This window comes from Peromyscus leucopus, chromosome 6 (genome assembly GCF_004664715.2).
Source record: "Peromyscus leucopus breed LL Stock chromosome 6, UCI_PerLeu_2.1, whole genome shotgun sequence".
NCBI classification, from domain to species: Eukaryota; Metazoa; Chordata; class Mammalia; order Rodentia; family Cricetidae; genus Peromyscus; species Peromyscus leucopus.
In genome coordinates this window covers 77385584-77410563 of record NC_051068.1, presented here as the reverse complement: position 1 = coordinate 77410563, position 24980 = coordinate 77385584, and the positions used below count along the sequence as shown (strand labels likewise).

Genomic DNA, 24980 nt, shown 5'->3' with positions numbered 1-24980 from the left:
ATCCCCAGCACCATAAAAACAAAACCCAACAAAAAATCAAGACATCTTACAAATCATGGAGGATAAATAACCCAGGGGGAATATAGAATATGATTTATAATAGATGATATTCAATGGCCAATAAACACACCTCAAAAGCAATCAAGGAACACAAATTCCACTACAATGAGCATATGTACAGCTCCACAGTCACCAGCCAGGGCAGCTAAACCACACAGCTGACAATGGATGGAGCTGGTGACGGGTGGACACAGCTCCTCTCCTATGCTGCTGGGAGAAGTTTAACTGGCATTCCTTGAAGAAGTTCGACTTAACTCACTGAAGTCGAAGATGTGCTTATCCTATTGCTCAGAATTCCATCTTGAAGCATATACCCACAGAACTCGAGCATGGAGGGACCGAGTATGATGCATAAAAATATTTACAGGGGGATTGATTATTCATAAAAACCTCAAGCTGGAGACAGCTCAAACATTTATCAACTGCAGAATGGGTAAGAAAATTGTGGCACACTCACACAATGGCATGTTCTAGGTGATCAGAAGCATCCAACTATTCGTAGGACCTATACAGATGAATCTTCACACACATGCCTGACAGAGAAAAGCTACATTCCTCTTTTACACCAAGCTTTAAAACTGAGAACACAGGATAACACTGTTTAAAACTGTTATTATCATTTATTTATCGTGTGTGTGTGTGTGTGTGTGTGTGTGTGTGCGTGTGTGTGTGTGTGATGCACAAAGCCCTGGTATGCCATGGTGAACAGAGGACAATTTGTAGAAGTGAGTTTTCTTCCTCTACCTTTGGGTAGAACTCAGGATGTCAGGTTTGGGTGCAATCACATTCATCTGCTGAGCCACCTTACATATTTGGAGATAAAATGATAAAGAAATACAAACCGATGGCTACTATAAGAGTCAAGACGGTGGTGGCCTTTTCTGGGGAGTGGGGAAGGGACCACGAGATTAGAGACTTGAATCTTTTGCTGTGATGCCCCATTACAACCCAATCCTGAATTATATAAATAGTCACTTTGTAATAATACTTCACTAAGGTGTATATTCTGTTTGTTTAGGGCAATTATCTATACATGTGCTCTATTTGGAACAACTTTTTTAAAGTCAACCCTGAGAAATTTTGTATTGATTTAAAAAAAAGGGCCAGCCATATCAAGCTGGATGACCTGCTCTTCATCCCTGTTGTCCACAGAAAAGTGAAGGACAGGGGCTGGAGAGATGGCTCAGAGGTTAAAAGCACCAGCTGCTCTTCCAGAGCACAAAACACCAGTGCACACAAATAAATAAATAAATAGGAACAATTGAAAACAATTCTATTTTAAAGTGAAGGAGAGAACTGACCTACAAAACTGTCCTCTGACCTCCAGATGTTTGCCATAACACCACCACCCCACCCCACACGAGTGTTTGTTTGTTTGGTTTTTTTAAAGAAAACCAAGCCAGATGGTGGTGGCACACATCTTTAATCCCAGGACTTGGGAGGCAGAGGCAGAGGCAGAGGCAGGTGGATCTCTGAGTTCAAGGTCAGCCTGGTCTTTAGAGCAAGTTCCAGGACAGCCAGGACTACACAGAGTAACCCTGTCTCAAAAAAAAAAAAAAAAGAAAAAGAAAAAGAAAACCTCCTTTTTATACATAGATGGGTTCACTACTCACTACTGTAAAGTGAGCATTAGATGCAAATATACCATGGAATTGTTTTTACTTTAAGATATAAAACATGACAGTGTAATAAATTATCAATTATTGTAATCTTACAAATGTTTAGACTTATTTATTTTATTTCATGTGTATGAGTGTTTTGCTCACATTTCTGTCTGTGTATCATGAGCATCCTGGAATTGGAGTTATGGGTAGTTGTGAATCGCCAAGAGGGTACTGAGAACTGAATCTGGGTCCTCTGTAAGAACAAAAGGTCTTAACTGCTGAGACATTTCTAAAGCCCAAATGATAAAATTATTATATTAATAACAATTCTAACCCTCTTAAAAGATCATTTGGTTTCCTTCGCCAATGCTCTCACATTTCCCGAATGTACTCCATCTTACCTCTTCAATGGGAAGGTCCTGGAGCTGGGGTAAGGAACAAGACAAGATTCCAATAAGGAATGGAGTGGGAGAGCACACTATGTCAATCATGGACACTGGTAACACTGGGATGTAGGTGTGCTGCCAGGTGAATGGATAGAGTGTAGCAACCACGGCATGGCCACATTTTGACAGGGTGCTGGACAGAGGAGAAAGCACATGTCACAGATGGAGCAGCACATGGAACATATTTCAATATTATGCTAAAGAATTATACAGTGACCTCACTGGCCTTCACAGATCAATAACCCTGTAAATATGTACTAATTGCTAGCAGATTCATCTCAGTCTGGTTCATCACAATTTATCATACTAAAAAACCAATGTTCACCAGGCAGTGGTGGCACAAGCCTTTAATCCCAGCACTCAGGAGGCTGAGGAAGGCAGATCTCTGTGAGGCCAGCCTGATCTACAGAGAGAGTTCCAGGACATCCAGGGCAACACAGAGAAACTCTGTCTCAAAAAACTAAAACCAATAACAACAACCAAAAACCCAAAACCAAACAAACAAAAAAACCCACCAATGTTCCCATAGAAAAGCAATACTGATATTTTTTAAAGATGTGGGGGATCTCACTACATTGTCCAGGCTGTCCTTGAACTTCTGGCTCAAGTGATTCTTCTGCCTCAGGCCTCCTGAGTAGATGGGACACTGGTGTGAACCCCTCAGCCCCGAAAGCAATACCTTTTTTTTTTTTAAATTTCTTTCTGTTTTGTTGGTTAGTTGCCTGTTTTTTGTTTGTTTGTCCTGAGTATTGAGATTAAAGCTGTGTACCACCACAACTAGCCATCTTTGTAATTTTATACACAAGCCTTTACAATTTCTGTCTTCTCCATCTGGGTCATAGGAACTGAACCTGGGTCCTTTGCAAGACCAACAAGTGCCCTCATACTGAGCCAGCTCTCCAGCTCCAGTTCTAGATATTTTAAATATAGTCCCATTGTAAATAAATAAATAAATAAATAAACAAACAAACAAATAAATAAATAAATGCGCACCCAGCCCCAGCATGAGGTATCAGATTCCACTCACTTCTTACCTCAGGCTGTTGGCGACAAAGATCACCCTCCGCTCTAAGAGGAGAGAGGCCCAGACCCGGATGAGACGGCAGACACTCAGGCACTTGAAAAGACACTCAAAATCCACATGCTCCAGGCGGGAATCGAGCGGTCGGCAGAGCTCAACGGACTGAAACGCAAGAGAGAAGCGGAAGAGCTGATGTTGGACAGCTCCTCTGACGGCGGCTTTAACAGAACTCTCCATCCTTCTCGCTTCCCTAGTCTGAAAAAGGTCTGCTACTTGGGTCAGGTGTGGTGGCACACATCTTTAATCCTAGTACTCAGGAGCTAGAAGCAGGTGTATCCCTGAGTTCAAGGCCAGCTAGGGCAACATAGTGCTATCCTGTTTGGGAAAAAGGAAAAGTCTGCTACAAAAAGAGTTAATGAAGATGCTGTAACAGTCTGGGTAAAATCACTCCATTTGATAAATATATACATACATACATAAAGTATATACATACACACATCTGTCATTTACCATATCGACACTGCACTATAATGGGACCCAATCTACGTCCCAGGTAGGAAACCCGGGGCTGAGGATCGACTACCTCACATATTCATTCAGTGTTTCTTGGAAATAAAACATATTACCTTGAAAAGGTAAAACTATTCCTCCCCACACATGGGTTTCTGGAAACTGTGCCTTGCTGTGGGATATTTGTACACTGTGTGAAGATATATTGCTGTGATTGGTTTAAAAGAGCTGAACGTCCAATAGCTGGACAGGAGGTATAGGCAGGACTTCTGGTCAGAGGGAGAGGAAGTAGGAAATGAATCGAGACACAGAGGAGCCAGGAGACACTGAGAGGAAACAGGAGGTGCAAGATGGAAGACAGGTAATGCCACGCGACAGGACGAAGATTAATATAAACACATTAAGTTAAGAGCTAATTAGGAAAAAGCCTAAGCTATAGGCTGAGCTTTCATAATTAATAAGAAGTCTCTGTGTCATTATTTGTGAGCTCGCAGCCCTAAGAAAAATCTGTCTACAGTGCCTGTAATAGTACAAGGCTTGCTTTTAGGTGGTTACTAAACCGTGGTGAGATGAATGAACTTACCCCATCTCCAGCCCCAGGGAGGTAGCTCTTAACTGTGATGGTGCGCCCGGGAGCTGGGAAAGGGGCTTCCATGACACTTCGCATGAATGGGTGAACAAGGGCTGGAGACATTTCTCTTCTCTTCTCTACTTCATCCAGAATCTGCATGGGGACACAAACAAACAAACAAACAAAACCCTCGGTAATTTACTAAGACCTCAGTCCAGAAACATAAAGAAATCTTACTATAAATAACAACAGTAGATTCAGACAAACAAGCTCTGCAACTGATAAAAACTCAAAGTACATCGTGAGGCTTTCTTTACACCCCAAAAGTTATGCAAGTCAACTTATGTTTAGAAACTACTTTTTAAAAAAAAAATTTGTATTCCTTTTGTGTGTGTGTATGTGTATGTGTAGGGGTGTGTGTGTGTAGATTTGTGTGAAGATGTGTGTGTATGTACATGTGGGCATGCCATGGCTCAAGTGTGGCAGTCAGAAGACAACTTGTGGGAGTTCTTAGTTCTCTTCCTCCACTGTGTGGGTCCTGAGGACTGAAGTCTGGTTTTCAGGCTTGGTGGCGGGTGCCTTTACCACTTAGCCATCTCACCCAAACTGGAGACCATTTTCATTTCACTAAAGGGCAAAAGAAATAAACACTGACAGCGATATCCTGCAAATTTGGTCTAGAAAAAGCAAGAGGCAAGATACGCTTCAGGATATGTTCTTTCAAAAGTATGAGCTTTGGGGCTGGAGAGTCGACTCAGTGGTTAATTAAGAGCACTTGTTACTCTTGTAGACCTGAATCCAATTCCCAGCACCCACATGGAAGCTCACAACCAGCTGTAACTCAACTTCCGGGGGATCTGACACCTTCTTCTGGCCCCCACAGGCACCATGCATACACGTTCTACCCAGGAATGTGTGCAGGCAAAACACCATACACACAAAATAAACATAAATAAAATAAATCTTTATTATTTATTCATTTAATCTGGGAGTTTTAGCAGACCAAAACCATAATAGAGCAGCAATGGCAACCTGATCAGGGGTCTAAGTTTAATCCTTCAGGCCTATGGTTGTGTTTTTCATTTTTAAATTCATTGGGGGGATGACTGTGTGCCAGAGGCCTGGAACCAGACCAGTGACTCACTGCAACGACCACTTGGCAGGTGGGGCTGAGTGGACAAGGAGTGTACCTGCAGCTTCCAGTGCCACCAGGATGGAGAGGTGCTGGAAGGACAGAGGAGCAAGCTGGTTTTTTTGTTGCTGCTTTGTTTTTAATTAAGTTTTTTGGGGGGGTTCTTTTGGGGGATATACTGCAGGGGTGAGGGGCAGGGTATGGAGGGACTAGGAGATGAGCAGAATTGGGGAGCATGATATTAAATTCCCTAGGAATCAATAAAGAATTATATATATATATATAAAAAAAACTTATTGGGGAGGGGCATCAATTGTCACAGTACAGATGTGTAGGCCATAGGACAGCTGGTGGCTCCTTTCTCTCCTCCCACCATGGGGGTTCCAAGAGTCAAATTCAGGTCGTCAGCCTTGATGGACCCTGCCTTGACCTGCTGAGCCATCTGGGGAGTCTGAGTCTGTGGTTCGTAAGCCACGTGGGCGAGCTTTCTCAAGGAGTATGTTAAAGTCTATGCCACTCGATATTCTCCGGTGATGTCACCAGCAGTAAAGATGACCTCAGACCGAGACGCTCTTCCCGGAGCCCACGCTTCACTCACCTTTGAGAAGAGGTTGAAACAGCCCAAGCGACTGACCATGCAGTACACCTCCGGGAGCCGCCTGCCTCTGCCTTCCGGCTGGAAAACACAAGCAGAGCAAGGGTTGCCATCTTAACTATTAATATTCACGTCACAGGCCCCTCTATGCGGCAGAAGCTTGCCCCAAACTTCCGGGCTCAAGCACTGCCCTTCAGACACCAAAGCTGACGAACGGCAGGTGTGCACAGGCTTCTTTCAATCCTGTCTAGTCAGCAGGAGTGTGGCTTCCCTCCTCAGTGAGCACTTCAGGGTGCGGGAAGTACTAAGGAGGAAGGCAGGATTTCCTCGGGCTTATGGCCTAAACGAGACGTGACGCCTGAAACAGGTGGGGAGGACCAGCCTCTTCCACTGGCTCTGCACAGCATTCCTCAGCAGGCCACACTGACGTTCAATCTGTCAGGAGCTCCTTCTCTACTGCACAGAGACAACTCAGTGAAACCTTTCTAGTCCGACCCTCACCTCGCTCTTGCTGTGTAAACTAACAGCACAGCTTCTTTTGTAAAAACTCCACTTTTGTTTTATGTATAGGTGTCTTGCCTGCATGTATGTCTGTGTACCATGTGTGTGCAGTGCCCTGAAGTGCCAGAAGAGGGCATCAGATCCCCTGGGGCTGGAGTTAGCAGATAGCTGTGAGCCACATTCCCCATAGGTGCTGGGAGTCGAACCTGGGTCCTCTGGAAGACCAATCAGTGCTCTTAACCACTGAGCCATCCAAGTCTAATGCAGCTTCCTGGATGTGCACATAATTAAATAGCCCTTAAAGTCATAGAGACAGTGCTCCTCAAGTTCCTAGTCAGCCTTTCTTGTTCCTTAACCGACTCTGGCACCAATCTGGTACTCACCAAAAGCTTCTTACAGTAACCAAACCACCGACTCCCATCTTCACCAGTCAACACGAAGGAGAATGTTTCACTGGAAACAAAAACAGCTGCTTAAGACATTACTCATTTATGTAATCACATCCCAGAGCACCCAGCTGTCTGGTGAGTCAGTGGGTATGGGATAAGCTGTTGGTATTGTTCTCCTTTTGTTGAACATCTAGTTTAGCCAAATACACGGGTAATCAAGCTCTAAAGGATTTTGTAAGTATATTCTTGCGATTTTCTGTTTTGGTTCTGAGAGGCCATATGGAACAGTGGCAGAAGAGAGTCTAGATCCTGGGCTGGAGAGACCGCTCACTGGAGAGAGTGCCTGCCGCACCCTGCCACACGGCACGGCCTGGGTACAGACCCACATGTCGACACAAGGCTGGATGCATTAGCATGCATCTGCAATCTAAGCACTCCTGCAGTGAGATGAGAGGCAGACAGGGGAACCCTAGAAGTTCAAGGCCAGCTAGCTTGACATGAACAGCAGGGAAGAGGAGACCCTGTCTCAGACAAGGCAGAGGCAGGCACTGAAAAATGCTGTCCTTTAACCTCTTACATGAATATGCACGCATTCTCTTTCTCATCCATGCACAGAGATGAGAAAAAGATTATACCCTTTTCCTTGTTGTTTGAGACAGGGTTTCTCTGTGTACCTTGTCCTGGAACTCACTCTGTTGAACTCACAGAGATCCGCCTGCCTCTGCCTCCCAAGTGCTGCCATCAAAGGCATGCACCACCACCGCGCCTGGCTAGATTATACCCTTGACATATACAAATCATTAGGAAAAATATTAACTCCTCATTCTAAATATGAGCCAAAAATGAACATCACAGCTGGGTGTGGTGGCACACGCCTTTAATCCCGGCACTTGGGAGGCAGAGGCAGGTAGATTTCTATGAGTTCAAGGCCAGCCTGGTGTATAAAACAAGTTCTGGGACAGCTAAAGCTTTGTCTTTAGCTTGAGACAGAGAAACCCTATCTCAATAAAACAAAAATTAAACAAAAAAAAAAAAATTAAAGAAAAAAAAAATCACTTACAAAATACCCAAAGATGCTTCCAAAAGAAACTGGCTTAATGATCAAAGCCCCTCCAATGTGACTAGTGAATCAACATTTACACTTATTCTTGTGTATGAGTGTTTTGCCTGCGTAAACATCTGTGCACCACTATGTAGCGTGCCCGCAGAGACCAGAAGGAGCCGGAGGTCCTCTGAGCCCGAACTTGAGCGGCTGTGAGTTCTCGATGGGTGCTGGCATCAAAGCTAGTCCTGCGCAAGAGCAGCCAATGCTTCCCCCTAAGCCATCTACGCAGCGCTGAGGAATCTGTATTCAAATACGGTAAAATAACAAATGACTGGAAAGGACTGATCTACAGTGCTGACTCCTGAGCACTCAGACCGCCTTTGCTTTTGACTTACTCTTCTGCATTTCCTAAACATTCTAGAACATAGGCAACGCAGGAGGAAGCCAACCAGAGCAGGCCAGTGGGAGAGAGTGCACAAGCCAGCCGTGCAAGAGACAACACAGGGCATCAACGCTGACAGCTGAGAGATGGAGCGCTGTGCTCAGGCTCAACCGGTTATGGGAGGCAGGGGCTAGGTCTCGAGGTGAGGCAGGACTAGTAGGGCCATAGCTCAGACTATCATCTAACAGGTCATCCACATACGACATGGTTCGGTTACACAGGCTTTGTCACCTGAAAGGCATAATTAATCATTACAATTTAGTTTTCCTTGCCTTTTTTTTTTTTTTTTTTATGTGTATAGACGTTTTGCCTGAATGAATGTCTGTGCACCACATGCAGTGCCTGAAGGCCAGAAGAAGGCATCAGATCCTCTGGGCCTAGGGTCATAGTTGTAAACCGCTGTGTGGGTGCTGAGAAGCCAACCTTTGTCCTCTGGAAGAGCAGCCAGTGATCTTAACCACTGAGCTATCTCTTCTGGCCTTTGCTGGTTTGTTTTTGGCACCAAGTCTCACTGTTTCCCACTCTGGCCTTCAACCTTGGGCTCAAGTGACTCTTGTCTTAGGACCCCTGAGTAACTATGCGTACAGACATATTTTAACACACCCAGATACGGTGTGAGTAAAGAAGGTACCGATTTACAAAGCAGGACTGGAGGCAGGCGGGGCAGGACACACCTCTAGTCCCAGCACTCAGGAGGCACAGGCCAGCGAATCTCTGTGAGTCTGAAGCCACCCTGGTCTTCATATCAAGTTCTAGGTCAGGCAGGGCCACATTTTCAGTCTCAAAAACCAAAAAACCAAAACAAAACAAAAGCGGGATTTGGAAGTGATAATGGTTTTAGAAACCAAAATTGGTATTTTCCTCTAGATACCTTAACTAAATTCCTTTATAAGATTTATTTTTATTAATTTTAGTGTACACATGTGAGTACAGATGCCCTTAGAGAATAGAGGCGTGGGATCCTCTTGGGGCCGGGATTCCAGGCAGCTGTGAGGCACTGGACCATAGGTGCTGGGAACCAAACTCAGGTCCTCTGCAGGAGTAGCACTTGGCTCTTAACTCTGAGTCTGCCATCCCTGCAGCCCCAACCATTCTTTAATGCTCCCGTTACCCACACCTATCAAGCTGGACTCTCCATCTGTACGGGGTCCACAAGGGAACACAGAATCCAGGCTGTGGCTTCGTCTACCAGCTTGAGGGAGAAATAAGACAACGACAATTGTTCTGTTCTGCTCTTTCTAGGTTTAACCCCTGAGGTACAGGCGTAGTCACCGCCGTGTTCCGTCCCCGCCTCCCACCTACTCTGGGCCATTTCTCACAGCAGGTGATGTGGACCCATCTTGCTCTGCAGAACTGCTGAGCTAAGGAGATGCACAAGCTTGTGTTCCGTGTTTGCTGAGCTCTCGTAGGAAACGTTTTTTATCTTCCCCACCCCGGCCCACTGCAGCTAAGTCCGCTCCTGTTCATTCCTGGAGCTCTACCCCCGACTCTACCCACTCGTCACAAACTGATTCTATGCACAGTTCCAGCAAACAGAAATCAGAAGGAGCCGATTTACCTCTTGAGTTCTGAGGTTGGCACCCAGTCCTTTGAATCAGGAAAACAAAATTTGGGGATGACTTTGAGCCTCTCTTCAGTGTCTCTGGATTGCTTATAGCCATGATCACCCTGAAAAAGATAACACCACGGAACATCAACCTACGAAGACAGGTAACAGTTCAAAACAAAACAAAACTCCTCAGTCTGGTCTTGGGACAGCCTGAGGCATCGTGTAGAGGTTTCCCGCAGTGTGGCTCTGTACTGCTGAACAGTAGGGAAGGAGAAGACTGAAAATCCATGATTGTGCACTGAGGGCAGACGCTGAGAACAAAGAATCCCATCTGACAGCAGCGAACCTGTGAAGACCCTGGTGAAGACTCTATAATCTATACATAGGAAGGGAGGCAATGCCAAAGAGCTTTTCAGCCAGGGAGAATCTAGACTCAGGATTCTCACACTAGTGGGAGGCCAGTATTTTATGAATCATGGAATTTAAGATCAACAAAAATCCCTTCTATACACAACAAAAACCCAAGCAGCTCAAAGCATTCTCTGATTCATAATCAAGGAACTTTAAAAAGGCAAATGAATGTTATTTAGAAAGATGCTATTTTTAAATGTTACTCTGTATATAATCATTCCCTTAGCTTTGTTACCTAATTATAGGTTTGCAACTTCCTGTAAAATTTTGGCATGGAAGACTCTTACAAAAGTGTGGTTAGGCCAGACCTCGTGCTGTCTACCTGTAACCCCGGTTCTTGAGAGGTAGAGGCAAGAGAATTAGGAGTTCAAGGCCAACCTTGGCTACATAGAGAACTCAAGGTCAGCCTGGGCTACATAAGACCCTGCTTCAAAATAACAGCAAACAAACAAACAAAGTGGCATTGTATTTCAAAATGTAGTCTAAATTTAGTTCAATGAAAAGACATCAGAAACTGGGTAGGACTACCTGTAAAAACAGCACAAAAGCCTCATTAGCATATTGCTTTTACGAGAATTAACCGAAGTTCTCGGTACATTTCTCTTTTTTTTTTTTGGTTTTTCGAGACAGGGTTTCTCTGTGTAGCTTTGTGCCTTTCCTGGAACTCACTTGGTAGCCCAGGCTGGCCTTGAACTCACAGAGATCCGCCTCGCTCTGCCTCCCGAGTGCTGGGATTAAAGGCATGCGCCACCACCGCCTGGCTCAGTACATTTCTTTCTTTAAAAAATATGCACCAGGGCTGGAGAGATGGCTCAGCCATTAGAGGCTAGGCCCCAACCAAAAAAATAAAAAATATGCTAAGCCAGGCAGTGGTGATGCACGCCTTTAATCCCAGCACCCGGGAGGCAGAGGCGGACGGATCTTTTCTGAGTTGGAGGCCAGCCTGGTCTACAGAGTGAGTTCTAGGACAACCAGAGCTATGTAGTGAGATCCTGTCTTGAAAAAGAAAACAACAACAAAATGTACGACTCTATGTCACAGGGATGTCCCTCTCTAAAAACAACAGGACAGCATCAGGACTGGGAGTTCAGCTTCCAGAGCGCCTGCCTAGCATAGAGGTGGCCTTGATCCCAGCACTGGAGGTGAAAAAAAGCACCCCACACACGTTGTTAGCTCTAACATGGTGTGGTCCCAATCATCTTCAGTCAAGGTGTTCCATACCAGTCCAGGCCGGGCTCCACAGGGCTCGTTCATCCCCCTAACTGGGGGCATCTGAGGCACAAAACAGCAAGCCGTTTACCGGGGGCCTTCTTCTTTATTTATTTACTTATTTTACTTTTAACTCTGTGTACGCCTGTGCATCCCTGGGTGGGTATGTGCATATGACTGCAGTTGTCTCTAGAGGCCAGAAGAGGGCACTGGACTCCTGGTTTCTGGATCAAGAGGTGTTTGTGAGCCATCTGACGTGGGTGCTGGGAACTGAACTCTGGTCCTCTGCAAGAGTAGTTATTAACCACGGAGCCAATTTCCAGCCCCACCGGAGGCATTCTTGATTCGTCTGCTGAAGTAAGTGTGCCCTTCTCTGGTACGATCCCTATTAATCTAAGCTTAGCTTTGCTGTAAAATTAATTAAAACTAACTCTGTGTGTGTGTGTGTGTGTGTGTGTGTGTGTGTGTGTGTGTGTGTGTGAAGGTCTTCCTAAGCGAGGCATAGTGGCACATGTCTGTAATCCTAATACTTGGGAGGCTGAGGCAGAGGGTCATGAGGTTAGAGCCAGCCTGAGACACACATCGAGCTGAAGACTAACCTAGACTACAGTGAAAGAATGTTTAAAAGGAAAAAAAAGTTCCTCTAGATAGATTACTCAAGGATATTTATTTAGACTTTGATAGTATCATTTCACCATGAATTGCTGAGAAATAGCATTCCTAGGTGACATTAAAAATTTTTATGAGAAATTTGATTTATACAGTTACTGTTGGGATGTTTCTTTTTCTTTCTTTCTTTTTTTTTTTTTGGTTTTCGAGACAGGGTTTCTCTGTGTAGCCTTGCGCCTTTCCTGGAGCTCACTTGGTAGCCCAGGCTGGCCTTGAACTCACAGCGATCCGCCTGGCTCTGCCTCCCGAGTGCTGGGATTAAAGGCGTGCGCCACCAACGCCCGGCCCTTCTTTCTTTTTTTAAAGATTTATTTATTTATTATGTATACAGTGTTCTGCCTGCATGTATGCCTACAAGCCAGAAGAGAGCGCCAGATCTCATTCTAGATGGTTATAAACCCTCATGTGGTTGCTGGGAATTGAACTCAGGACCTCTGAAAGAACAGCCAGTGCTCTTAATCTCTGAGCCATCTCTCCAGCCATGTTGGGATGTTTCTAAGGTTCTTCCCTTCCTTTCCGAAGGTTCTTCTTTGAAATAAGTGTTACTACATAGCCCAGGCTGGCCTCAAACTCTTGATGGTCCTGCCTCTACCTCGTAAGTGCTGGGATTACAGGCATACCACCACACCTAGCTGTGGTGAGGCCATTTAGAAATGGGAACGCATGCAGGGAACAGCTTAGATTCCAGTGCGGCTGTGCCTTAGTGGCTCTGGTGAAACACACAATCCAGGCCACAGATCCACAGTCCTGGAGTGGCCAAGTGCTTACCCTGAATAAGAGGTATTACCTGGCCATGGTGGCTCGTGGGAGGTTGAGGCATGAGGCCTGCCTAAGCTACAGAGCTCCAAGACAGCCTGGGCTACACAACAAAACTTTGTCTCTAAAAACCCTAAGAAGTGATCTGGTGTAAATAACAAAGGAGAAAGCAAGTGAATGCTCCAAAGAGACCCTCGGCATCCACGCTGAATACATGATTCACAAAGAACAGGTTCTTTGGGCAATAGTGAGGAAAATTAAATAGAAAATACAAAGTAAATTCAGGGGGCCAGTGAGACGGCTCAGCAGGTAAAGGTATTTACTGCTAAGCCTGATGACCCAAATTTGATCTGTAGAAACCACAAGGTAGAAGAGAACTAACTCTCACCTCAAAAACAGACAATAAAAAGTCTCCTCAAGCCAGGCAAACAAACAAGAAACCAACAAAACTAAACAGACTAAAAAAATACCAAATAGCCAGACGATGATGGTACACACCTTTAATCCCAGCACTTGGGAGGCAGAGGCAGGTGGATCTCTATGAGAGTTCAAGGCCAGCCTGGTCTACAGAGCGAGGTCCAGGACAGCCAGAGATGCACAGAGAAAACCATTGGGGTGGGGAGAATACCAAATGTAAAAATTAAAATGTAAACTTTTTCCTTTCGTGTGTGGTCTGTGAACCTGCAATGGGTTTTATTTGCTATTTAATGTCCCACTGCCCAGAGTTCAGGGGATCAAGTGCAGACCCACAGACTGCAAGTGCTGTAATAGGTGACTATATGAGCACTCGCCTTTGTGAGACAGGCAGAGCAAACCCACAAATAGTGTGAGGGACAGCCAGGCTGGGCTTGGCGACTCCCAGCCCGTAGGAAGCTGAAGCGGGAGGACTGTCCATTCAAGGAGAGCCTGGGTAAGATCCTGTCTCAGTGTTGGTAAAAACTGGCAGAGACAACAGTAAACAAGAGGAAATCCACATGGGGAGCAAACGGGAACCTTCCGGACGCTGCCTGGCCACCTTGCACCCACCTTGCTAGGGAACTGCTGTATGACCTGGGGAATGTAGCTTGTCCCTGACGGCTTCTTCTGCAGAGACACCACCACGAAGAGTTCAAAGAGCTGCTGCTCCTGCAGCTCGATCAGATCCCGCTCCAAGGTCTGGTAGTGGGGGTTCCTCTTGGAGGATTGCTGCAGCTGTGCTAGGCGCTTGTGGCGATCTGCAATGAGGTCACATTTCAGGTTCCCGGTGCCCTCCCCGCTAGCCCCACAAGTCATGGCTGTCACTGGGAGAAGAAGCCTTTGTGGTCACTTGTTGGATGAAGGCAGATAAGTACACAAATACTCTTCTACTCCAATACTCCTGTTTGGGAAGATGCTCAGGGGTCCTCTTCCACCCCGGCAAGCGGTGGGACTGACATCCTAACTGCCGTACTGTGTATGTATAACACACTCTATGTATGTGTTACATATATCCTTCATGGCAGTGCACCAGGACACACACAAAATGTCTAGGAAAAATACTAGACTGACAAAAGATGCCATTTCTGGTAATGTCGTGCAAGCATGGAAGAGGGGAGGACTTCATAGAAGAACCAAGTCTTACACAGAGACCAAGTGCAGGCAGGGAAAATCAAAACCAACGCCAACCTCACATCAAAGAACCCATCCTCTTCCTTCTCCTCCTTGGCATGGATTACTAATAAAAGATGGCTCAGTGGGTGAGAGCATGTACTGTTGCCAACACATCAGGTGGCTCATAACTGCCTGTAACTCCAGCTCCAGGGGCATCTGACCCCTCAGCCTCTGCAAGGTACCTGAACTCACATGCACATACTCCCACACTGATAACACATAATTAAAAATAATAAATCTGAAAGCATTTTTAAAACTAACTATGTAGACCTCTGGGACAGAAGAACTAACAATAAAGCCATCTTTAATAAATGATGCCGAGAAAACTGAATATCCATCACATAGGAAAGGCCACAACTAGACCCCTATCACTCCATAAAAAAATGATTCAAATGGATCAAAGACCTTAATGTAACCTGAACTTGCGGGACAAAGTCACAGGAAACACTTCAAGATACAGACGGACAGAGACTTTTGAACAGGACACAGACAGCTCAGGAAGGAAGAGCAAGAATGGAGAAAAGGATTGCAAGAAATTAAACAGCGTCTGAGCAGCAAAAGAAAAAGGGAAGAGACAGCCACTGAACAGAAAAGCTGTGCCCAGTCTTCATCTGACAGAAGATGAATACCTAGAACACACAAAACAACAAAGGAGATAATAGCTCAACTGTTAGGCAACAGACCAAACAGACACTTTTCAAACCAAGAGATAGATACACACAGGGCCAAAAAAGTATGTGACAGAATGCTCAACGCTGTTGGCCATCAGAAAAATGCAAATCACAACCATATGGAGACTGTCACCCCCTCCCGCAGATACGATGACTTTTGCCACTGTGGATTGAAACGTTAAGAACTCTTTAAAACACAACCAGGAATGTTTCCCTACAAATACCATTTCCTGGATGTTGAGGGAGAAGGTGTGCTGACCCTCCAAAGGGCTGAGTTCAAGTCAAGACACATTTGGGTCTTGCTTCTCATTGGCAACTGCAATAAATTAGTCATCCTTACACATCAATGCTGAACCCCATGACGCTCTAAGTTTCATCTTTAGTCAGGCTACAACATCCCAAACCTGGAGCAATTTAGGCCAGCGGAGAAGCACAAGGCTATTACTCATGAGACTGGTGTCGGGGCTGCCCTCCACTCGGCTTTGATAACTTGTGACTCCTGCTCTTTAAAAGTGTTGCTGTATGTCAGCCAGTTAAACAACGAAATAAAACAAAACCTGCTGGGACAACTGTCTGAGGAAGATACAGAGCACATTAAGTGCTTGTACACGGAAGAGCCAGAAGTGCATGGATTCTGAACCCTGACAGGAACTACATGTAATCTGGAATAGAGGTACCTATATGTAAATATCTATGTCCTTTCTTAATGGCAGAGACTGACATTCACGCTTGGGTTACTAGAGAAAAATCAGCTATTTGGGGCTGAGTACTTGTTGGTGGGGGTGACTCACACACTGCTGGCTGCTACAAACTGCACATGTCTGGACATGCGATGCTCCCCTGCTCCCTCCAGAACTCGTCCTCAGAACCATCCCGGTTTACCTCACTCCACTAGGAGGGATTTGTCATGTTGTCAAACAGCTGAATGGACTATTTAGTTCCACAAATCTCAACAGGGTCTGAGAATGAAGCAATGGCCTATGAAGTGAACTTCACATGGGGAAAAACATGCTTAATCACAAAGGCAGGCATTGCTCTGCCTGGAGCCAGGATCACAGAAGGGAGCAGGCCGCTGACTCACTCACTCTTTGGCAGGTACTCTGCATCACTCTCGTTCCCACTGGCTTCACCTGGAAAAGGGAAGAGAGTTTCCGTTTGTATTGTCTACTAGTAGGAAGCTATGAGGACGAGGACAAGGGAAAACTGCCACCGTCTGGGCCTCCAATGAGGGACGAGGGTCAAGTTAGTAAAGGTTAAATTAGCAGAGCTGTTTGTTGAAAGAGAGCACAGGAAAAAACAGGAGATCCTCCTTGTCTGCAGAGGATCTGAAACAGATAGTACTGAACCCTACATAACTAGGGGGATTTTGCTGTATGTGAGTCTGTGAGATCATTTATAAATTAAACATAGTAAAAGATTGATAACTGATTTCAAAATATAGCAATTATAATAATACATAAATGAAAGTTATGTGAATATGGCTCTCTCTCCCGATACTTTAACACTGTACTTAACCTAGTTCTTGGGGTGACATTTGGGACTGGGGCCTATGTGCTGAAATGAAGTGAGGAACGATGGAGGCACTATGATGGACCTAGCTCCTGTGGAAGTGAGATGATGGAGGCACTATGATGGAGGCACTATGATGGAGGCACTATGACGGAGGCACTATGATGCACCTGGCTCCTATGGAAGGCTTGAACACACGCGCTGTGATTCAGGGGGAGTTCATCTGAAGGCCAGCGTGGATACTGGCAGGTGGGTGGCACACAGGACAAAGGACTGACTCACATCCTGGGCAAGAAGCAGCAGGACCGATAGCACCTCCACCATGCTGCTCAGAGCAGTGCTCAACCTGAAGCTTGCAGAGTTTCTCTGGAATTTTCCATTGGATACTTTCAAATCTCAGCTGACCACAGATAACTGCAGCTACAGAAAGTGACCCCGGAAGTGGTGAAGAGGGACTAATGTAAAAAGGTCATGAAGGAACTCACCTCTATCTCCCTCCATGCTTGCCTCAGCTGCTTTTAACCAGCTTTCTGGATAATTCTAAGTCTAGTTCAGAGTGAGGTCTATTTTTCATTCAAATAACTGTCTGCACAGCTTTAAAGTACTAACACTAGGATGAAGAACAAAACTCTGAATACCATGAATTTAGACTATGAAATGTGGTCACTGTGAGAAATGACCAGGGGGACCTTTCCTATGGTTCTGCTAACCACTGTAATCACCCCGACTGCTCCTCTGATCTCAAGTCTACAGCCATAGCACCGCTTCGAACAATTCTTATTTCCCCACTCATATTTTAGGGGCTACACTCTTTTCACAAGGGAGTGTTAGGGGTGTGTGTGTCACAAATGATTGAATGTAGGGCTGTGTACCCTGGCTACCAATGGAGTGTTCTATACCATAATTCTGAAAATATAATTTATCAAAAGATAGAAGAGTGAGAGATTTTAAAAAAGGCTAGGGCTGGGCGGTGGTGGTGCACGCCTTTAATCCCAGCACTTGGGAGGCAGAGCAGGTGGATCTCTGTGAGTTCGAGGCCAGCCTGGTCTACAGAGTGAGATCCAGGACAGGCACAAAAACTACATGGAGAAACCCTGTCTCGAAACAAAGAAACAAACAAACGGAAGGCTAGGGACTCAGAGGAAGAGCATCACTCTTACACAGTGTGTGCAGCTCCTCAGAAATGGTTTTAAATAAGCACATTAAAACACTTCACTGGGTATGATGGTTCTTGCCCTTAGCCCTAGCACTTGGGAGGCAGAGGCAGGTAGATCTCTGTGAATTTGAGGCCAGCCTGGTCTACATAGGGAGTTTCAGGCCAGGCAGGGGGCTACATATTGAGGTTTCCAAAAAAAGAGAGGGTTAAAAAAAAAAAAAAAAAAGCTGGTAAGTTTAATCCTAGGACCACATGGACAACTCTCAAAAATTGTCCTCTGACCTCTAAATTCACACCATGGCACTTACACACCACACACACACACACACACACACACACACACACACACACACACACACACACACACACACACACACCAATAACAACAACAACAAACAAAATGTAATAATTGTTTTTTTTAAGGAACTTCCAGATTAGGTCTAATAAACTAAAGCCAACTAAAAACTGCAAAACATGAGAAAAATCTTTAACTATATCAGGAAAATCAGAGGCTAACATTCATAGGTCAAAAATATTTGTAAATTTGATTACATAATGTTGAAATGTAGTCAGGCCTGGTGGCCACACCTGTAACCTCTTACTTGAGAGACAAGAGGATCAAGGGGTTAATGCCAGCTCCAGCGACACATAGTGAGTTCTAGAACAACCTGAGCTGCAGGACTCTCTGTTTCAAAAACCAGGAAGAAAAAAAAACTGCAATTTTTCTATCTAATACAAAACTCAGTAGTGGACTCAAAAACTGAAAAATAAATTGGGAAAATACTTGTAAGTGTACCGAAGACACAGACCTTTTCTCTTCTGCAGTGTGTTTTTGAAGACAGGTCTCACTCTGTAGCCCAGGCTAGCATGGACTTCCTGGGCAGCACAAGGTGGTCTCGCTCTGGGGACACTCCTCTTTCTTCAGCCTCCAAATGCTGCGATTATGGAGAAGCACCACCATGTCTGGTAGCTTAAAACTAAGTTCTTTCTTCTTTTGTTTTTTTGAGCCAGAGTATCTCTGTTCTAGACCATTCTGGCCTCAACCCACAGAGATCCGCCTGCCTCTGCCTTCTGAGTGCTGGGATTAAAGGCGTGCGGCACTATGTTTGGATCAAAACAAAGTTTCTTAATATTTGAGTAGCCATTACAAACCAAATGGAAAAAAAGCACATGGGTGAGGAAGAATTGTGCATAAAATTCATGCAGCACAAACTGAGGGGAGCTGAGTTTGATCCCCAGAATCCACATAAAAAGCCAGCTACAGCGGTGGCTGCTTATAATCCCACCCCTGGGACTCACCAGCCAACCAGCATTGCCTATTCAGTGAGGGCTAGGCCAGTCCAAAACTCCATCTCAAAACACAAGATAGACAGAACCGCCTGGCCTCCACATCTATGTACACAAACGTTCACACATACACACAAACATGCACACATATACATACATAGGTTGTGGAATATTACTTTAGCTGGGCAAAAATGTGTTCATTTGTTAATGTTGCAGAATATTACCTTAACTGTATAAAGGTGTTTCTTTTGTTTATGCTGCATTTTTTTTTTTTTTTTTTTTTTTTTTTTTTTCAACAGTTTCTCTGTTAGCTTTGTGCTCTCTGAATCATCGTAGCCAGCTGGCTGAACTAAGAGATTACCTGTCTGCTCGATGCTATTAGCGTGCACCACCCCCCCTATGCTGCATTTTTTTAAACCATGTAAGGATGTGTGTTTAACTATGTAAAGATGTGTTGGATTTGTCTCACTTTGCCTGCCTAAGGCAGCTGATGGGTTTAGTAAAGAGCTGAACAGCCAATAGCTAGGCAGAGAAAGGACAGGCAGGGCCAGTGGACAGAAAGAATAAACAGGAGGAGAAATTTAAGCTCAGGAAAAACAAGGGAAGGAGACAAAAGATGAGGGGAGGGTGAGGGGGACCCCGAGGCCAGCCAGGCGCCGCCAGCAGACAGGAGAAGCAGTAAAAGCAGACAGACAGAAGGAAAGAAGGTCAAAAGCCCGAGGCAAAATGGAGATAAAGAGAAACAGGTTAATTAAGTTAAAAGAGCTAGCCAGAAACAAGCCTAAGCTAGGGTGAGTATTCAAAACATAAGTCTCCATGTCATGATCTGGGAGCTGCTTGGTGGCCCCCGAAAAAAGAAAGTCTGGAACATTCACACACATAAGAAAAAGAGCACATGGCAGAAAAAAAAAATGATAAATGGTTAGGAATAGGCAATCCACAGAAAAGATATACAAAATATGGATAAATGTGAAAACTTTCCCAAGTTCATAATGAAAATAAAATAAAACAATAAATAAAATAATACATTTTAACCATTAACAAAAACTATGAACCTCCCTGATGAAGCTCATAGGAAAGCATGTTCAAATGCTGTGACAGAAACAGGCTGTTACCAGCTGTTTGCCAGACAATTTGGCAACAGCTATAAAAATGTTTGATTTCAGTTTTTTGAGACAGGGTCTCACTCTGCAGCTCAGGCTGTTCTGGAACTCACCACATAACCCAGGGTGGCCTTGAACTCACAGAATTCTCTTGCCTCAGTCTTTCAAGTACTAGAACTGTTTTAAGTCTATATATTCTTTTTTGTTTTGTTTTGTTTTTTCAAGACAGGGCTTCTCTGTGTAGCTTTGCGCCTGTCCTGGAACTCAGTTAGTAGCCCAGGCTGGCCTCGAACTAACAGAGATCTGCCTGGCTCTGCCTCCCGAGTGCTGGGATTCAAGGCATGCACCACCACCGCCCGGCACAAGTCCATATATTCTTTAATCAAGCGAGTCTACTACAAGGAACTTAGTGCACAAATATAATACACAAAAACAAGTAAAACATGAGCACTGAAATGTTCTTTGAATATATGTGTAAATCTTTACAGACAGTTTCTCTCCATAGGTTAAGTATGTTAGAAACAACCAAAACGTCTGCCAACTAGATTTGAAAACAATGAAGTGCTGGGGATGGACTGAGGGTCTCACTGATCAGCATAAACATCAGAATTGGGACTTTCATTTCTGTATCATGAAGTACAGCAGAGCTTTCAGGGTCTCTACATGTTGATATGGAGAGAATTTTGAGGTGCATTATTTAAGTCTTTTTAAAAGAAAAGCAGAGACTCCTTATACAGAAAAAGTCATGAGGGGGTGGAGAGGTGGCCCAATGATTAGGAGCACTCTCTGCTCTTCCTAAGGATCGAGTCTGATTGGATTCCAAGTGCCCATGTCAGGTGACCCACAACCACCTGTAACTCCAGCTGCAGAGGAACTTACACTCACTCCGGCCTCCTTAGGCACCTGGACATATGTGGCACACATACACATAATTAAAAACAAAATCTTTGTTGTTGTTGTTGGCTTTTTGAGACAGGGTCTCACTATGTAGCCCTGGCTGACCTAAAACTCACAGAGATCCACCTGCCTCTGCCTCCCAAGTGCTGAGATCAAAGGCATGAGTCACATCATCCAGCTTAAAAATAAAAGCTGTTGAGATTAAGGAGTACAAAAAGCCTGGGTTGTCTCTCTTCGATTTCAACACTCGAAATTATAATGACCAAGTTGAAGGAAGGCAGTGTCATTTGTAACAGCTGAGATTGAAGTTAAGAAACGCTCAGGCTGGAGGTAGTCAAGTAAACCCAGTGCTGAAGTGCGGCGTGGGCATACGTAATCATCCAGGCCCATGGGCGTTGCTGACATCCAGACAAAAGCAGAGAGAGATGAAAGCCTCCTCTGGTTCACTGGAGGGGCTGTCTCAGAAGCCGGGGCAATGCTAACTGTCTTCAAGCTACCAAGGAAACGGAGCTTGACATGGAACGTCTAGAGACTGTTCCTTTTTGATTATTTTTTGTTTTTGGTGCAAGAAGTTAGCAATTTAAGATACAGAAGAAAAAATTTTTTCCAATGATACAAGTTTTTAAAAAGCAAAAATGTGACTCTTCAGAACCTTGTCCTGAGCAGGTATGGGATGCCTGTAGTCCAGAACATTCTAGAGACCACACAAGATGGATTGTTTAAGCCTAGGAGTTTGAGGCCAGCTTGGTCAACATAGAGAGCCAAACAAATCTCCCCATCCTTAACTCGTGCCTGCCCGACACCCTGGTCACAGGAGCAGGAAACTAACAAGGACACTCAAGCTACACACAGATGAGCAAAACCGGCTGTGCTCACCTTTGGAGGAGGCTGCCTCTTTTCCAGTGTAAGGCTGCAACTTGACCCTCTTCTTCCCTCGCTTAGATTCAAACGTGTCATTTATTTTCAAAACGAGCTGGAAAAAAAAAAAAAGACAAGAAAATGACAAAGCTGCTGTAATTAGAAAATTACAAAGACGGTGGCCCAAGCCACCACCAAGGTGGCGCTGATGACTGGCAATAATACAGTAAATGTTTTTTTTTTAATGTGAAACCCTCTTTGAATAATAAACCCTCACATTTTTCAATTTTGTATTAAAATGGTATCCTTGAATGGTGGGTGTTTTTAGAGTGTCTACAAGCAGGGAAGGGGAGTGTGGAGGCCCTGCCCTTTCAGATGAACCCCGTACAGCTTCCTGAGGAGATCGAGTGTCACTCCATGTCACAGCACGCAGGGAATGTGCTCCTGCACTGCCTACGGTGAGTAAGACTGCTCAAGTTTTCACTTGCTCGGAGCAGGAAGGGGAACAGTCACCCACTGCAGGGTGGGGCTTAGCCTTTTCTGCTCAGGAGTTTCTCCCAAGGAGATAATCACGCCCCTGGAGCTTTTGTCAAAAGGAGCACACTCTTTGCCACTGTGGGTATAAATGCTACAACTTACTTCAGAGATGTCATAAAAATGGGAAACTCTCAAATTACTCCACACAAATCTATGCCTTCCCTTCTCTCCACTCATCAATCTACACCTCAAGAACTGCAATCAGATCATTTATTTTTAAATCGTTGTATAGCTGCTTCTATTTAGTAAGCATTACTCAGAATTCTTTCCCAATACCAGGGAAAAGGTGAGTGTGTGGAGAAGAGTCAGACAGAGAGACACAGACTGAGACTGAGGTGGAAAGAAGAAAAGGTCCGAGCCGTGACATCAACAGACGTTTTAAAATGAGGAGCTGATTAGCTTTTCCATGCCTACTTTTTTCTTAAGGTTCCAAGCTTAAGTTCATCTTGCTTTATCGGCCTAGACAGAACAGTGGGCGCACAGTGCAGTGGGGTCCAGACTGTTGAGGAGAGCGCTCATGGTGTCCCTGGTCCCGTGGACTTGGCAGTCCCTAAGGCAGCAAGCTCAGTCAGTCCACTACAAAGCAGGGGAGAAACACGGGCAGGTCTTCACATCTCTAGACGAACTTGCTCTCTTAGAGGATTTCTGGAGCTGCCGTTCAAGTGAAAACTCGCCAGTATTCTTCCGTGTTGCCTTTACACAAAAGCAAGCAGGAGAATCCAAAAGAAAAAGCTATTTCTAGAACTACAGAAAAGATTTATGAGAGCAAACAAGTTTTAGGTGCAGAAACACCTAGGACAGAGTAAATATTAACGTGGACTTACAAAGTAGAAGCAAAAGCATGCCCACATATTTTGAAGGAAACGACTGTTCTGGGAAGAGCAGATTAAGGGAACCTAAACTTCTGGTTATGAGCTCGGACGAGGAGCCGGGACCTCCTCTGCAGCTGCAGCACACACTGTGGGACCCCAGAACGACCACAGCAGCTGCTGTACTGGCCAGCCACAGACAGCAAAGCACCAGGGACGGCACCAGCAATCCCACCCAGGCTTCCACAGCAGGGAAAGGAAGGAAGGGCGGGGGCCGGGCATATGGACTAGATCAGAAAGCAACATCCCTTCCAGGGACAGTTGGAGTCATCAGAGAGGAGGACATAAATGAAAACTGCGTTTCTTATGGTATGTCCTGAATATACTCAAAAACAAACAAAACCCCACCACAATTTGTACTGAATCTGGGACACCCTAAAAGGACTTAAAATCTTTTTGTAAGGATTATTTTTATTATTTTTAAATGTGTGTGTGCAAGCACTCGTGGGTTTGTGCACGTGAGTGCAGCTGCCTGGGGAGGCCGGAGGTGTTAAGTCCTCCGCAGGTGGAATTACAGGTGGTTGTGAACTGCACACTGTGGGTGCTGGGACGTGAACCTGGATCCTCTGAAAAGAGCAATATGGCTCCCACTGCTGAGCCATCTCTCCAGCCCTTAAGGGGATTTACTCTAGAGTCATAGGTAGTGAGTGTTAATGGCTTGTTTCTGCCAGCAATCAAAAGTACACCACCAGCTTGGGGATGAGGAAGACACCTGCCTATAATCTCACCAACAAGCTACGGAGGCCAAAGCAGGAGGATGGCAGTTCAAAGCTAACCTGGGCTACACAGTGAAAGTGTCAAAAAAAAAAAAAAAAAAAAAAAAAAAAAAAAAAAAAAAAGGCAACGCCATTTTCTTTTTCTTCATTTTCCAAAAAACTTTGGGGAAAATTCTATGACACAGATCTGGGGACATAGCCAGGTGGTGGTGGCACACGTCTTTAATCCCAGCACTTGAGGCAGAGGCAGGTGGAACTCTGTGAGTTCGAGGCCAGCCTGGTCTATAAAGCGAGTTCCAGCACAGTCAGGGATGCACAGAGAAACCCTGTCCTGAAAAAAACAAAACTCCCCACCCCCAAAAAAGTTCAAGGTCATCTTCAGCTACAGAGTGTGATTTCAAGACCAACCTGAGATATATGAGACCTTGTATCAACTTCTTTTTTTTTTAAAGAAAAGGAAGAGTTGGTCCTATGCGGTTATCAGAAAGTGAATCACCTCCCGATATCAGAAGCACATAAAGCAGCCCAAACCGGAAGGTGACTGGCAGGAAGCCCCGCAGACTCTCTTCGGCTGTCCCTTGCTTGTTCTTTTGTGAAGCAGAGGACTGAATTCAGAGCCTCACACTAATGGACAACAGCTTTAACACTGAGCCACAGCCCAGCTCTCCCTCATTTAACCCCAGTGTCCGAAATTCCTGAACAGCTGCTAATGACATTTCAAGGGTTAGAAATCTCAAGCAGAATCCCTTAGGAGTCTGTATCCTTGCTCTAGGAACACATGATCTGCTGTTCCGGAGTCACAGGAGGGGCTTCCGGGGGTGCCAGAGTGATCTTCCTG

The 24980-nt window shown here is 45.0% G+C and overlaps 1 protein-coding gene across 2 annotated transcripts in view; it reads right to left on the bottom strand.

Annotated features, from left to right (window-relative positions):
- Positions 1-24980, bottom strand: part of Dennd2c (DENN domain containing 2C) — a 71355-nt gene that overhangs the window by 6633 nt on the left and 39742 nt on the right. For both annotated transcript variants that reach the window (XM_028877321.2, XM_028877320.1), the window contains exons 6-14: positions 22039-22135; positions 16296-16340; positions 13937-14124; positions 9875-9984; positions 6824-6893; positions 5943-6020; positions 4225-4365; positions 3145-3293; positions 2066-2243 (exon numbers count right to left, since the gene is read on the bottom strand). In XM_028877321.2, the coding sequence (XP_028733154.1) occupies positions 2066-2243; positions 3145-3293; positions 4225-4365; positions 5943-6020; positions 6824-6893; positions 9875-9984; positions 13937-14124; positions 16296-16340; positions 22039-22135 (1056 nt within the window). The remainder of the gene's footprint in view (positions 1-2065; positions 2244-3144; positions 3294-4224; positions 4366-5942; positions 6021-6823; positions 6894-9874; positions 9985-13936; positions 14125-16295; positions 16341-22038; positions 22136-24980) is intronic.